This window comes from Athene noctua, chromosome 11 (genome assembly GCF_965140245.1).
Source record: "Athene noctua chromosome 11, bAthNoc1.hap1.1, whole genome shotgun sequence".
Taxonomy (NCBI): Eukaryota; Metazoa; Chordata; class Aves; order Strigiformes; family Strigidae; genus Athene; species Athene noctua.
The window spans coordinates 5,982,176-5,997,387 of NC_134047.1; the positions used below are offsets into that span (position 1 = coordinate 5,982,176).

Consider the following 15,212-nt stretch of genomic DNA (forward strand, 5'->3'; position numbering starts at 1 on the left):
TGCCACAAAATCTCACAGAGTACGATTGTCAAAAATGAGAAGTCATTTTTGTCTGAGCAGAGCAGTGATGACAGATGATCCCTCTCTGACAAACCTGGCTGGAAGTTCTTCAGCACAGACACCTGTGATGAATTCAGCTTGCATTCTAACTCCACAGTTCACTTTTACTTTAAATCAACAAGGCACCCACATACTGAACTTCACAAGTATATTGCTGTGAGTCTTTTAACCTCTAGGTGACTAACTGGTCCATCACTCACATCGCTTTAACACTTCAAACAGTTAATGCAGGCAGCATATCCAAACATGTCACTATTAGCATCAACAACTGCTGCCAACCAGCAAAAGGAAACACAACCCTTCAGAGGATTTATAAATTACCCATTGAAGTTCACCCGGTCTCCATGCTAACGCAGCGGGTAGGCGTACAGATTGGCTTCTCCCTGTCCACATGGTATCTATCAGCTGGAGCACTGGCTTGTGAGTGGGTAACAGGGCAGCTACCAGCAGGGAGTAAAATCACATGGTAACAACTGTCTATCACTCACTGCTATTATCCTTAAGTAACACCATCACTTTAAACAGCATAAAATTTTTATAGCGTAGTTTCCATCAAAGAACGTGAAGGCGGTTGGTAAACACTGCTTCATCACTCACCACTCCCCTTGGCAGCTGGGAGAGCTACTACCAAACAGGGAAGCACCAACAAAGTGCAAAGGAATGAAGTGACTTGTTCCAGGTGACGCAGCCAGCCTAGAATGTAGCTCCTTTCATCCCAGGTGTGGCATTTTAACAGGGCAGGGTTATCCTCTGCACAGTCACACTGTGCTCCTACAGAATCCTAAATGTCCTGCAATAAACTACGGACTCTCACACTTCTATTGCAGGGCTGAAATATTCACCTCAAGGAAGCTGACAGCCTTTACCCAAGGCTAAGATACAAATGTCCTTCTTGTAGACCTTACAAGAGTTCTCCAGTGATTTGATGCTACAAGCCAGGCCATCAACTCAAGCCCAGTTATGATACTCATGACTTGAAATGACAAAGAGGGCCTGGAAAAAAGGATGTGAGAAGATACAAAAAAATTTTCCCAGGTAAAATCTATCAGGTGAAACAGGGCCTTTCCTCTCCCAACAACTGTATATGGTGATTGTTTCACCATCACCAAACAGCAACCTGTACAGGAAAGGCACAGGGAGGCTTTGACTTAAAGACGCTAATATCCAGCTATTATCTGCCTCCCACAGACTCGCTCCAGAGCACAAACAGAAGCAGAACAACAGGAGACAGCTAAGTCAGGGAGCCTGATCTTCGAGAAACCTGGCTCCTGGGGAAGGAGCAGCTGTGGAATGCTTCGTGAAGCACAACCTGAGAAAAAGGGCAAACATGAGAATGGTGCTACAAGGAGGGCTGGCTCAAGACATGCTGAGCTTGACATGGCCAGTATAGAGAGCCACTAACAAGGGCATGATTTTTAAGGCACTGTCCATATCCTGCTGAGGACTTCAACCACCCTGACATCTGCTGAAAAAGTAGCGGGTCAAGCTGCAGGCAATGCAGAAGGCTCCTGGACCACACTGAGAGTAACTTCTTAAGTCAGGTAACAGACAGCTCTACCCGAGGGGATGTGACACTGGACCACCAACACAAGTGAGCTAATCTGTGACATCATGACTGAGGGCAGCGTGGGCTGCAGTGATCATGCACTGGTGGAATTCAGAGTCCTGTGGTATATGGGTCAGCTGAAGAGTAAAGTCAGGACCCTGAATTTTAGGAAAGCAAAATTCCAGTTGTTCAAGGAGTTAGTCAATGGGACCCCCTTGCAAACTGACCTCAGGAACAAGGGAGCAGAACAGAGCTGACAGATCTTTAAGGATGCTTTCCACAGAGTGCAAGAGCTCTCGATCTCCAGGTGTAAGAAATCAGGAAAGGAAGGCAAGAGACGTGCATGGCTGAATTGAGACCTGCTGGTCAAAATAAAGGGCAAGAAGGAAATGCAGCAGCAATGGAAGAGGGCACATTTATCCTGGAAACAGTATAGGGATGTTGCCTGGTTGTGTAGGAATGGGGTCAGGAAAGGCAAGGCACAGTGGGAGCTGAATTTAGCAAGGGAGGCAAAGGGCTTCTACAGGCATGTCAGCCAGAAAAGGAAGGTCAGAGAAAGTGTACCCCACCAATGAGCATGACTGGCAAACTGGTAACAATGGACAAAGAGAAGGGTGAGGTACTCAACAACTGGTCTGCCTCAGTCTTCACTGGAAACCTCTCTTCCCACACCTCCAGAGTGGATGGACCACAAGAGCCAGAGGGAGCTCCAAATGTAAGAGGAGACTAGGTTCAAGACCATTGGATGAACCCAAACATAATTTAGTCTATGAGACCTGACAAGATGCATCCCAGAGTCTGAAGGAACTGGTTGATGTAGTTGTCAAGCCACTCTCATGGTATTTGAAGGGTTGTGGCAGTCAGGTGAAATCCCCAGCAACTGGAAAAAGGGAATACACCCATTTTTAAAAAGGGTAGAAAGGAGGACCCTGGGAACAACCAATCTGTCAGTCTCACCTCTGTGCCTGGGAAGATCATGGAACAGATCCTCCTGGAAGCTATGTTAAGGCACATGGAGGACAAGGAGGTGATTCCAGACAGCCGGCATGGCTTCATCAAGGACAGGTCTTGCCTTACCAACCCAGTGGCCTCCTATGACGGAGTGACTACATCAGTGGACAAGGAAAGAGATACAGATGTCATCTATCTGGACTTCTGTAAGGCCTTTGACAGGGTCCCCCCACAACATCTTTCTCTCCAAATCAGAGATATGGATTTGATGGATGGAACGTTTGGTGGACAAGGAATTGGTTCAATGGTTGCATACAGAGAGTAGTGGTCAACAGCTCAACATTTGCATGACGATCAGTGACGAGGTGTCCCTCACTGGTCATTGGGACCAGTACTGTTTAATATCTTTATCAATGACACAGTGGGATCGAGTGCATCCTCAGCAAATTTACAGACAACACCAAGCTGAGTGGTGCAGTTGACACGCCTGAGGGACAGGATGCCACCCAGAGGGACCTGGACAAACTTGAGAAGTGAGCTGTGCTCACACTTACAGTAGTTTATTCCATTTCTCCTTGCTGTCCTGTTTTACTTTTGCTCCCACATGCTTATAGTCCTTTCACAAGAGACTGTAGAAAAAAGTAACCGCAGTCTAAGCTACTTATTTCATAGACTGTGAAAGAGTAGGATATTGAATGGGAGAAGAGTTTTTTGGGCACACTGGGAAAACCCTGAATCAACTCTCCCAGAACTGGTAGAAACAGCAGGAGCTAATTCAAGAGAAGGATTCCAATTCAGATCTTTATCAGAGTGTTTTCACTGTATAGTTACTATTTAGGTACCACTTCTACCTCTAATACTGAAAATTTTCAAGTCACAGACCTTCTGGGCTCTATACACAAGCAAAATCTGACTGAATTAGTCCTTATTACATCTCCATATACTCCTAGATTATTTCATAAAATCACTAACAAAGCTGCTTGTTTATACGGTCTTCAGGGATAAAAACTCTGGCTTTGGACTTGTTTTGTAAAATGCCATATGCATCTGTGATGCCATATAAATAATACATCATGCAGGGACTGAAACAGCACAATCGTTCAGGCTTTCTGTGAAACATCTAAGAGTAGTATCATGGAATCAGCAATCATGCATCAAGCACACAGAAATAACTAACTCTGATCTGCAGTGCCTAAGCACAATTCCACGTAGAACTTAGCAGCACATGATGACACAAAAAACTTGTGAGCTGGTTTGCACAGGCCTCAGTCATTTGTGGCAGGAGCAAAAGGAATCAGGTTTCTGATGCGTTGTGCTGCTTAGGAGCCACCCATACTTTCTCCTCCCCATCTGAGTGGCACAACCATACCTGTACTAACATGGCTCTCTGCGGCGCGGGGGTGCAGGGGCTGGAACTGCTGCCAGATCCCATCCTGGCGTGTGGCATGGCTTCGTGCCCCAGCACCGCTGTCCACTGGAGGGAAGGCTGGATGCTGTCATTTTTCTTTTTTTGATCCTCGGCCTGAGAAGGAAAAAAGCAGCAGCATGTTGTACACTGAGCCTCAGGCTTTGCAGCCTGGATGTTCTCTAAGAGCAGCACAGAGCACACTGACTCTGATAGACCTCCTCATCGGGGAGAGGGCAGTCCTGGAACAGTATGAACCATTATTGTCTCTTCATTTGCAAACCTTCCTTTTCCATCAAGTTTCCAAACTGCAGCAAGGAAAAGGGCCTGAGTTGCCATCTGCTGTATTCTAGGCCATCCCATTTGCTGCAGGCTGGGATTTTAGCTGGGAGGAATCATCTGTCTATATTTACTTATCTTTGACAACATGCAGCCTGGTTTGCTGTGCATTTATTACCCCTGTCTACAACGTTGACTGCATGTTGCTTTCTACTTTAAAACACTTTTGACATTCTATCTTTTGGTATGTTACTTACATTACAGAAAAGACTGAGGAACATGATCTGGAAGGAATAAAGGTCCTTTTATTTCCTTAAGGCACTGCTCATTACAAAAATGTTTATCCTATGGTTTTGACCCCACTACTCTTTCCAGTTTCATTCAACATGACTAATTCCCATTCTCTAGGGTAAACCTTTAGCATATCCTTTGATCCAGCAGCCTAGAAACAGCTCTACTCAGTAAACTAGAGATTAATGCCATAAAAAGGCCCAGTTGTTTTTTTCTGGGTGAGAATTCTTAACAGTATCTCTCACTGTATCTGGATGTTTGTGCCTATGTCAGGAAGGTAAGTGTATTCTTAACACGGCCTAGAAAACTGCTGAGGAGATGGAAAATGATTCTACTTAGTCTCACAGATCTCAATTAGGGAAAAAAAGAATGCCAAAAAAAAAAAAAACACAAAAACACCCTTATTAAAACAGGCAACCACAGCCAAATTCCATAAAATTCTAGCCCCAGTGATCTTGATAGTTATATTACTCTTGGGGCCAGATTTTCATTACTTACAACTCCTAATAATGAAAGGCAAATTTTAGCATAAACAAGAAAGAAAATGTAAAAGCTAAACATGACAATTTACCTACCACCTCTGTGCCCAAAGGGTGCTTGCATGCTATATATTATCCAGATGCAAACTCAGGCACCAACACTTTGGGCTCCCAGAAGTGACACCAGCCCCTACCCAGGCACTGCACTAGTGCAGCCTCAAGCCCAAGCCAGGAGCCCATCCTCACAGACCATTAGCTCTGGTGCCGGTGGGACCAGATACAGCACAGAGCGAGCTCACATCTGCACGTACCCACCCTGACCTGCCTGCGCCAGGATGAGTGCAATGGCAAAGACAAGGAACTCCCAAGAAAGGATTTCTGTGGCTCCAAACATTAAACTTGAGGCTTTAGAGGGCTTTAGGGGGTTTTGTTTGGTTTTAATGCCAAATAATTCTGAAGGGCTTTTGTATATCAATAACTGGCCCTGAAAATGTCACTGAGCCCTAAAAAGTATGCAAAGAAACTCACTCTTGAGTAGGCTATTTCATCCCTGTGTAGATCTCTCCCAACAAACTATCATCTCTTTGGCTAGACTGGGAAAGATCAATATCAACAAGAACAAATTCACTGAGTTATTGATGTTAAAAACAGTCAAAACTTTAAAGCATTTTTAAATGTTGTGGACAATTATGACCGCTGACATAATTAGGAAGTCTCAACCTTCAAGCAAAAAATGCAACCCTGTACTACTCATTGTGATTGTAGCGGATGGATCTGTGACTTCCAAGTTCTGAGATTAAGTAACATTGTAAAAGAATTTGTCCTTGAAACTAGAGTATATTACAGTAGTCATAGTGACAAGACCTTTGTGCTGTGAATCTAAAAGGCAGGCAGCACTTTCTCTGCAACTAGTGATATTTTATTTCACCACTAAATTAAAAGTTAGCAGTGACTGCACACTACATTCCATAACACATTTCATTCTGCTACAAAGGGGCCATTTACAAAACAGATGCCAAAACCAGAGATGAGTATTTAAGCTGACATTTTGCAGTTGACTTCTAACTACAATGAATGAGAAAACAAAAGTTAAATTAACTCAACTGAGTTGCATTTTCTCCCCACCTACTGAAAGCCTAGCAAAGGCAGAGCATTTCTATTGATGTTGATGTTGTACATTTAGCAAAAGCAGCTTACTTTTCTGTCCACACCCATCTACCCCCCAGCTGACCCAGCCCTCCACCATCAAACAAATACTGATTTCAAGAGGAGTTCATTCAAATTTCAGTAACAATTTGTTGAATCAGTCAGTGCAATAAAGCCATTGGAGCTAGAGCATTTGAGTTTTTGACAGTTCAGTTGTACTGAAGTACAACTTAAGTAAGTTAAGAAGTACTCTTGTTTTCACAGACTGCTACTCTAACAAGGAGCCTAGTATCTTTTGTTTTCATGATTTCATATTGCTGCTTACCTGTTTGCAGACTCTACTCGGTTATTAAAATTCATCATTTCAGCAATGAAGATTTCAGCTAAGGGAACCAGTTGAAGTGTGCACTCCCACATGCACACACACAAAGAAGTGACAAAGAGGGCACTTGCTTAATAACTGCAGCAAGATGTTAAGAAGCAGCGCTCTGCATTCCTCCTACATACATGTACATGAGCTCTCCTCATGCCTTTGCTTAGGTATTTTGAGAAGATGCTTTGCCATGAATGCAGAGACCATCACATCCACTATTCTAGTTAGACATGGCCACCTGAGGAGGCACCTGTGAGCTGCTGAGTTTTTGATACTAACTCAGACTTTAGCTACACAACAAATAGTACCAGCTGTAGAATTGCACTCACAAGCTGGGATTATAACAAAAAAAAAAAAAAGTAAATGTGCTAGGAACGATAACTTATGTGAAATGGACATGTAGCTTTTCACAATATGACAACAGTAAGCAGAACAAGTTGGTGGGCAAAAATACTTCCAGAGTTAGCAAAAGAATGAAATGGATTACAACTCTTAATCAAGGACTATATCTTGATACCCTTGATTCATCAAATCTTATCTACCTAAAATCCTGGCAGACAAAGAACAACGAAAGGCATCACAGCCTGACACTGGGACACAGAGATCTGTACTTGGGAGGCATGACATCAATCTGTGTCTGGGTCACTTTTGTGAACCCTAAAATCAGGCAAAGACATCTGTTAAACCTCAGATGATACTGTCTTAATTCACTCCTCTGGAAGACAAGGGAATGACACCTACTTGACCGGAAGGACCTTGTTTCCCCATTCCCCACTCAAACCCTTCTCTGATCTTGGGTAAGAAGTGACCTTTACCTTACCCTCTACAGTAATGGAAACCAAAGGCTTTACTGTAGCATAAGTGTGTAGTATGACACAGGTCAAGCTCCAGATTTAGGTTTAAAGATCAATCTGTTCTCTGCTTCAGCATTACCACAGCATCATAAACTGCAAAGCACCAAAATGCTACACTGGCCAAGACAGTACCTCTTTGCTTGTGCTGCTTGACAGAGGATGCACTGCTGAATTTGAACTCTTGGAAGGCTCCTTCTTCTTCTGCTTGTGGTCATGCTGGAGAGACAGCAGCTGTGTCTGGTCTTTGGGGAGAGTTCGATGCACCTTCCTGTTGTGCTGCACATCTTCCACCTTCTGAAAGCAGAGCGATGAACGTCAGAGAGAACAATGTCTTGGAGGACAACCAAGCTGACCACTGGAAATACTGGCTTTTCAAAGAACAAAGCAAACACAATTCCAGCAGGGCTGACAGAAGAGCCACAACCCTGAGCAATAGGAAGCATAAAGTGACCCCAAACACTCTGTGGTTGACTTTTGAGACAGCACATCAGAAAATCGTATTTTTTTTCTTTTTACTTTTCCTAAAACCAGGGGGGTTTAATAAAACACTCCATGCTTCTGTCTGATTACAAATCAGTTTGCTGATGAAACGCTAGAAAACTATTGCAGCCAAGGTGCCAGACTTGACAATAAGACTTCAGCATTAAACTTCAATCTCTGCTACATTTTCACTTCTGAAAAAGAAACAGTCCTGGTTACACAACCCAAACAGAAACTGGAGACCAGAGATTTAAGCTTAGGTTGAGCTGATGCTGGAAACTTCCAGGGTAAAGATATTTTAAATCAGATCAAAGTGACTGAAGACCGTTTCAGCACAGAGAAACGGCAGGGACAGAAGTGGGAGGCGGCATCATTACTGTAGATAAGGAGGATGACTCAGTAACACATAAATTAACTCACAAGAAGGTTGAATCTGAGAACAAGAGGCAGTATATGTATTAAAAAGTCCCTTTCTGGTCTGTGACTCAGAAGATGGGAACACCCTCAGGGAACAGAGAAAGACATCAGCTACAGGAGCAGGGAGCTGTGAATTGCTGTCAGTAAACACTCTTTTCATACCTGCTTCTTTTCTGATTTCCTCTGTCCATCTACTATGAACCGTTCATCTTCCACAGCCCTTTTGTCTTCTTTACACCTCTCTTCTATCCTCTGAACAGCTTTAGCCTCTGGCCACCTCTGCTCACACTCCTGCTGCCTTCGTAGCTCCTGCTCTCGCCTCTGATGCTGGAAGGGAGCCAGGGAATAACATCGCTTATTTTACTTTGTTTTGTACCCACCAATTACTTGTGCCAGTGCTCATTAATCACAAGGCCCGTTTCCTGCCATGCAGTCACTAATAGGGGATACCCGATACACTGCGCAGCAGAAGCAGACAGCCACAAGCTGCCACCACAACGACTGCCCAATTTGAAGTGAAACCTTTGCCCTTCTGGCAGCCAAGGGCAGATTTGCCATTCATTTAAACAGGCATGCAACATCTCTGTGATGGCTGGCAGCTAATCTAATGACAGATGTCTTCCCATCATTTTGAGAAGGAAGGGTTTTTCCAGAGCCCCGCTGTTTTGCCGAAGCAGCACTACGCTTCATAAATGCCAGCTCCGGAGTGTTTCACAATGCTTGAATTTCATTCGATACTCATGAGAAGAGACATGCTGGTGATTTAGCAATGCCTCCAACACCACAGTGTGTCAGACAGCTGAAAAGGCAGCAGCTATCTTGTAACATTTTAAACAGAAGCAGGGCCAGGACTCTGGATCAGACAGACTCCGAATTGGGCAATGCACATGTGAAAGAAATCAAGATCTCTCAACCCATCTTCCTGGGCTTCCACCACCAAGCAAACTCAAGCTGAATGCCCTTCCTCTTCTGCTCCCAAAGCTGGGGGCAGGTTCTCAGCAGGAAAACGACAGAGCCCATATAAAATCATTGTGTTCAAAAGTGAGACTGTTCTCCCAAGGTTAAAAACTATGATCCAGATTGTACTGACAATTTAACACTATGGTCTCGCCTTTCAAAGCCTACTCTCTACAGGCATGTTTTTTGTTTGTGATGAGACATGGAACAACTATACAAGACAATCCCTACATCCTCCAGCCTCCTCCTCTGCTCTTTCTGCTGCTCAATCCGTTTCTGCCGTTCTGTCAGAAGCTGCTTCTTGTATTTCTCCTGGTCCTTCAGCTGCTGCTGCTGACGATGAGGGTCAGAACGGTTTTTGTTCTCCTGCTGCAGCCTCAGAAATTCACGGCGGAGAGTTGACTCCCCTGGGAGATTAACTATGGAGCTGAAACAAACAGAATTCTACATGACTAAACATAACATTAAAGAGACAATGCAAGATGCACTGGGAATTGCTAGCTGTCCTATGTTAGAAAATTAAGATGTTCTGATAAATCTCCAGCATGTTGACCATGCAACTGTACTTTCTGTGCTACAAAACAGCCTGAAGCCGATTACTGGGTCCTTCATTTGAGTTTTCTCCCTATTGCTGGGTAACTAAGAAGCAGCTTATTACAGACATCTTATACTCAGCAATTATATCTGATAGCTACAAAACAGTAAAGCTACCAGAGGGGATACAGGAGATAAGGGATTCAGAGCAAGTTGAAAAAGCTACTCTGGCTGAGCAGGGCTGCCTTCAATAACAGTTTTGGCAGTCAAATTTTCTATGCCAGTAATAAAATTAACCTTGGTTCTCCTTCATCTTCATTCAGCTCATCATCTTCCTCCTCACTTCCACTGTAATCATAGTCCGTTTCTTCTAAAAAAGAGAACAATAAACAAACCCCAGTGGAGGATGCTGTTATTTAAGATATGATCTTGAACTTCGTTTTTGAACACTCAGCCTGAAGTACATGTAGCTCAGCAGGAATGTAAAAGCCACAGGTTGCACTTGGAGGCTGAGGGGAGGTAAGATATCCACGTACATAATTCAAAATCTAGTTCACATAATGTTTCAGGGCAGCCTTTACACACTCCCACCTTTTCCCTTAACTGACTGTATTGGTTTTGCAAAACTAACCTATTTCCATAGTCTGAAATAAATTAGGCTAAACCCACAGAGAAATCCAACCCCCACAACATCACCAGCAGAGGGGCTCTTCAGAAAGAATTTAGATAGGACATAAAAGACTTGTACTGCCATTCTTCGTATACCTGTTGTATGGCTAAGCTGAGATCTTCAGTAAATCCAGGTTTCCTTTTGTATTAAAGCAAATAATTATAAAAAGAAACAGGGGTAATAAATTAATGCTAGTTTTAGCACAGTGGTTCAGAAGAAGCTGACTCACACTTTTAAAGTTCTTTTCAAGACTAACATGAAGGCTGATTTTAAGGGATAATTTTAAACTGGTCCTACTCTGCACTGCTGGCATGATAAAGTGGGACTTTTTTTTTTTTAAGTCACTATTTAAAGTGTATAGTCTGGCAAATTCACACTGTTCTCCTTTTCAGGGGAGCTTTGATTAAAAATAGCACTTTTCAGGCCAAAATGTAACTATCAAGAAATGGTTGTTATCACTGCATGCCCCAACCCCTCAAGGGCATTTGTGAGAAACTCTAACTCACTATCTTTCCATTTGAAAGTGCTTTGAGATTCATAGCTGAAAGAGGTGGCAGAATTTGCAACTACTATTGGAGTCAGTAAATCTACATTGCAACAGCAATTTCATTTTAGGCGCAAATATTCCTGTTGTCAAATCAATACTTGGGAGTTTAGAAGTCACTTTCCAACTGTACAGTGCTTTCCAAGTTTGTCCTCACAGTCACTGATCTTCACAGTGCTCCTGCCAGTACAAAATACACAGAGGAGGAGGAAGAGGAGAGAAAGGGCAGGGAAAAATTGGTGGTCAACAGGCTTTGCACAGCCCTTAGTCTGGTATGCACAGGCATTTACACAAGTATCATTCCCACTCCAGCACTGCTTCTGCCAGGTTTTGCTCTGAAGAGTAAGGCTAGCATCTGGAACCAACTCAGATTCTCTCTTTTCCTTCAGCTACTCTGTGAAGTAGATGATTCATTATATTCGTTTGTGTTTTGCTGGAGCTTGGAGGCCTTCTCAAGGTCTCTTTTGTGTATTCCACCACAAAACACTTAAAGAGCACTTCTGCCCCCAAAGAACCCACAAGCTAAAATTATATGGAGATGCAACACATAAATTAAATGGATTGGGGACAGACAGATGAACTGAGAGACTAGAAAACACACAACGTACTATTTAGATACTCAACAAAGCAGGGAGCTAGACTTTACTTGGAGTCCTTGGAGGTAGCATTAGGACTGCTCAGTGAATCAGCGTAAGTCAGGCTCCAAATATATCAGCACTTAAACCCCATTAAGGACATGGGCTTTGGCAAAGAGATCTTCAAAACGGCCCCATCACTATCAAGGATAACACTTTCTCACAGTTTCCCAGGTTCTAGTACTTTAGTTGCATCTGCCTTGTATTCTGCTGCCAAAATTGGGAGAGAGTACCTACTCTCTGCAGTGCCTTTTATTTTGTTTTTGCCACATTACCCTTTTCTCCTTTTTTCTTCCTGGTCCTGTCCAGGTGGTCTTTCAGCATGATGCGCACTTGCCGTTCATTCTGCATGTCTCGGATGAAAGAATGCTTCAACAAGGTTTCAGTGGATGGGCGATGCAAATAATTTTTTACAAGGCAGCTTTCAACAAAGTTTAGGAATTTCTTTGACCTGAAAATGATAAAAAAATGGAGGAAAACAATATTCCTTTTCAACTTGTGTGTCAAGCACTATCTTCAAGTGATGGAAAGCACTAACTTTTTTAGGTTTCCTTTTGGACTGGCACTGTGTGAGACAATTTGAGTTTTGCCACTGGTGTGCCTCCTGAGGCCAGCACAGAGCTGAGGGCAAATGATGGGGAACTCCACCCTGACTGCCCTCTCAGCGGGGTTACCCTGAATTTACATCCGGATCAACAAAACCCACAATCTGGCCAATGCATCTCTCAAAAATGCCCTTATCCTTTTGATATGGTGAAGATTTTCTTCATACACTTCATTTAAAAGACCAACTAATTCTCTGTAAGCCAGAGAGACTGCCAATAGCCCCACAAAGTCCATGCAGTCTTCTGACCCCAAGCAGCCCATCCAAGCCTTGCCTATCCTGCAATTTCAGCCACCCATGCCAAACTTTAGCCACTGCAATGACTGGCACAGTTTAGGCAGAGTTCAAAAGAAACGTGTTGCTTCCCAAAGGTAAACTACATCTGCACCTGTGGCTTAACCCAGCACTAGAAACAGCCTAGGAAAGACCTCATAGATTACTCCAGGATGTAACAAGCTCATTGTCTCTAGACAAGAGAGCTCAAAATCCTCCTAAGCTCAATGCAGCAAAAATACAGTTTTTACACATCTCTTTACCATTTTCTGGATTTCAACTTTGGGGGTGGGTTCCGTGGGATGAGGAAGAGCGCTCTCATGGGGTGCATGTCACACAGGGCTGAAAAGGAAACCACAAGCTATTCAAGGGTGCATGATCTCTCTGTGTCCCTCCCAGGGCCTGACCACGCCGACCCAGCCAAGCCAGGAGCCTGGTTCTCCTGACAGAGAGGAGTTTTCCTCCATAAACACTCCCACTTCCAACAGCACAGCATCCACCACAGCACCATACCATTAGTCAACAAAATTCATGCTACAGCCAAAAAATAAAGTCCCTGAGTATGCAGAAATCTTTCACAACAATGTGCTGCTGTTGCCAGGTAAAGGAGATTTGAAAGAAAGGCTGCATGGCAGAAGCAACTACAACTTTCTTCACATTTTTTATATATAAGGGTTCAGAGGGACATAAAAAAAGCTCACCTTTCTGATATACCAAAAGGGGGTTTTCACATAAATATAAGTTAAAGTTTATTATTGTCTAGCTTATGGTTCAGATAAATGAGCTTTAACCAAACTCTTAGGTACATCATTGATGGCATAAAGGAAAATGCAGAATGAATAAAATCTGATGCAAAGTGGAGAGCTCATAAACTGCGTCACTGGCACAGAGCGTAATGACTAAGCACACATTTCATCTCTTCTGTGTTTTGGGAATGTGAGCACCATTATTAGGCAATCTGCAACAGATTCTACTCCTGCATTCAGATGCTGGTTTCTCTCCAGCCCAATGTATTTCTCTTCAGTGCTACTGTTGTGGAAAGCTGAAGCTAAAAAGAACTGCAGAAAGTAAATACCGTCACATCTCATCTATCCCAGGCATTTTGTATGGGGTTATGAGTGTGCTCCATCTGCCACAGAGAAATGTCGAGGGTCAGAGGTATTCTTTCACAAAACAGAGCTACTGAATGACCACTGATAGGAACTATATGGAGGCTGATTTCTTATGATATACGGGTGTTGAGCAGTGATTCTCTTAACAGGAATGGACTTACAGTATTACAGAACTAGTAAAAGTGAGAAGACTGTGGTCTGGTAAAGCCCCACTGCCTTCTATTAAGTTCTCTGCCTGCAACCACCTGCCGTTGTTTCTCACATCTGCATTGTGTTTTTTGACTTTTTCCTTCGTATTTTCAATAGCTCATGATACAGTGGGGATGGGGGGCAGAAGAAGTCTGGTTTCTAGCTATGGGTCCCAGACACTGCTGTACTACAGTAAACAAAACACAACACAACAGAATATAACCCATAGCATTTTCCTGCCAAAACTAATGCAAGAATCAAATACAAGTGGCATGAGGAAATGTAAGCCAACACAGCATGCAAAGCTACAAAGTCTCTCTCAAAGAAAACTCATGTCTCAGGACTAAGCTTCAGCTAGGCTGAAGCACAGGGTCTGAAAGTGCTCCTGAACTACAGCTGGCTCCTGAGCACTGTTGAAAACCAAGTCTAATGGGAGAACAGCCAAGTCCGTTTTTTAAAAACACAGCCTACGTGCTCTCAAGCTCAGGCCAGAGTATAATTTATTTCATCCTCTGTGCTCTCAGCAGTGACTGGACACCCCATCACATCTGCTTCGTGGGCACTGGAGCAAAGCAACCAGTCCTCCACAGAAACAAAAACGCACAAGGTCTTTGCATCCACACTGCAGCCACCAATCTCTGCCCAACGGCTGCAAGAGGCTGACTGGAGGAGCAAGGGGGACAGCTGGCAGGCGGGGGCTGGCTGTAAAACTATGGCAATCTGCTGTCAAGTTGAGAATGTGGTCATGGACTGAAGCCATTGCATAAGCAAATTCAGAATTCATCCCAAAACCTGTGAGAATCAAGGCAGTTCCAGAGTAAAAATATAACCTCTAGGCCTAGCTTCTCTGACTGCCATATTTTTTTTTTTAGTGACCAAAACCCAAAGCCACTCCTGTCAATTTTTTCTGCTAACGTGTCAATCACTTCTGCTTAGCTGTACCTACAGGCAGTGATGAACAAAGTGATGCTAACAAGAGCTCTAAGAAAACTTATTTTTTGTTTCCCAAGGAAATGAAGGCAAGGAATCAGAATACAGACTTAAAGGGTCTAAAAAAAAGAGGAAAGCAAAAGAGCCCAAATGAGAAAAAGTCATAGATTATTTTTAAAGATACATCCAGAATCAGAATTTTGTACATCTGTGCATTATCCAAGCGTGAGTTATTTTAACACAGAACATGTTCATAAAGCAGACATCCCCACCTTTATACCAAATCACTTACGAGGAGCTCCTTCGGCCATTTCAATAGCAGTGATTCCCAGAGACCATAGGTCACTCTGCAGGAGAAGAAACATTGCACATTGCAGCATTCAAGCTTTTTTTGTTTGTTTCATTTTGCATTTCTGTTTTGTTTTGTTCTTACAGTTTCCCGAGATTCCTCCCAAATCAAATCATTTCAGTTGGAGTGACATA

General features: G+C 43.3%; 1 protein-coding gene across 2 annotated transcripts in view; it reads right to left on the bottom strand.

Annotated features, from left to right (window-relative positions):
* Positions 1-15,212, bottom strand: part of NRK (Nik related kinase) — a 105,503-nt gene that overhangs the window by 41,517 nt on the left and 48,774 nt on the right. For both annotated transcript variants that reach the window (XM_074915269.1, XM_074915270.1), the window contains 8 exons: positions 15,022-15,076; positions 12,762-12,840; positions 11,897-12,072; positions 10,070-10,142; positions 9,470-9,665; positions 8,444-8,608; positions 7,517-7,678; positions 3,927-4,079 (listed from right to left, as the gene is read on the bottom strand). In XM_074915269.1, coding sequence (XP_074771370.1) covers positions 3,927-4,079; positions 7,517-7,678; positions 8,444-8,608; positions 9,470-9,665; positions 10,070-10,142; positions 11,897-12,072; positions 12,762-12,840; positions 15,022-15,076 — 1,059 coding nt within the window. The remainder of the gene's footprint in view (positions 1-3,926; positions 4,080-7,516; positions 7,679-8,443; positions 8,609-9,469; positions 9,666-10,069; positions 10,143-11,896; positions 12,073-12,761; positions 12,841-15,021; positions 15,077-15,212) is intronic.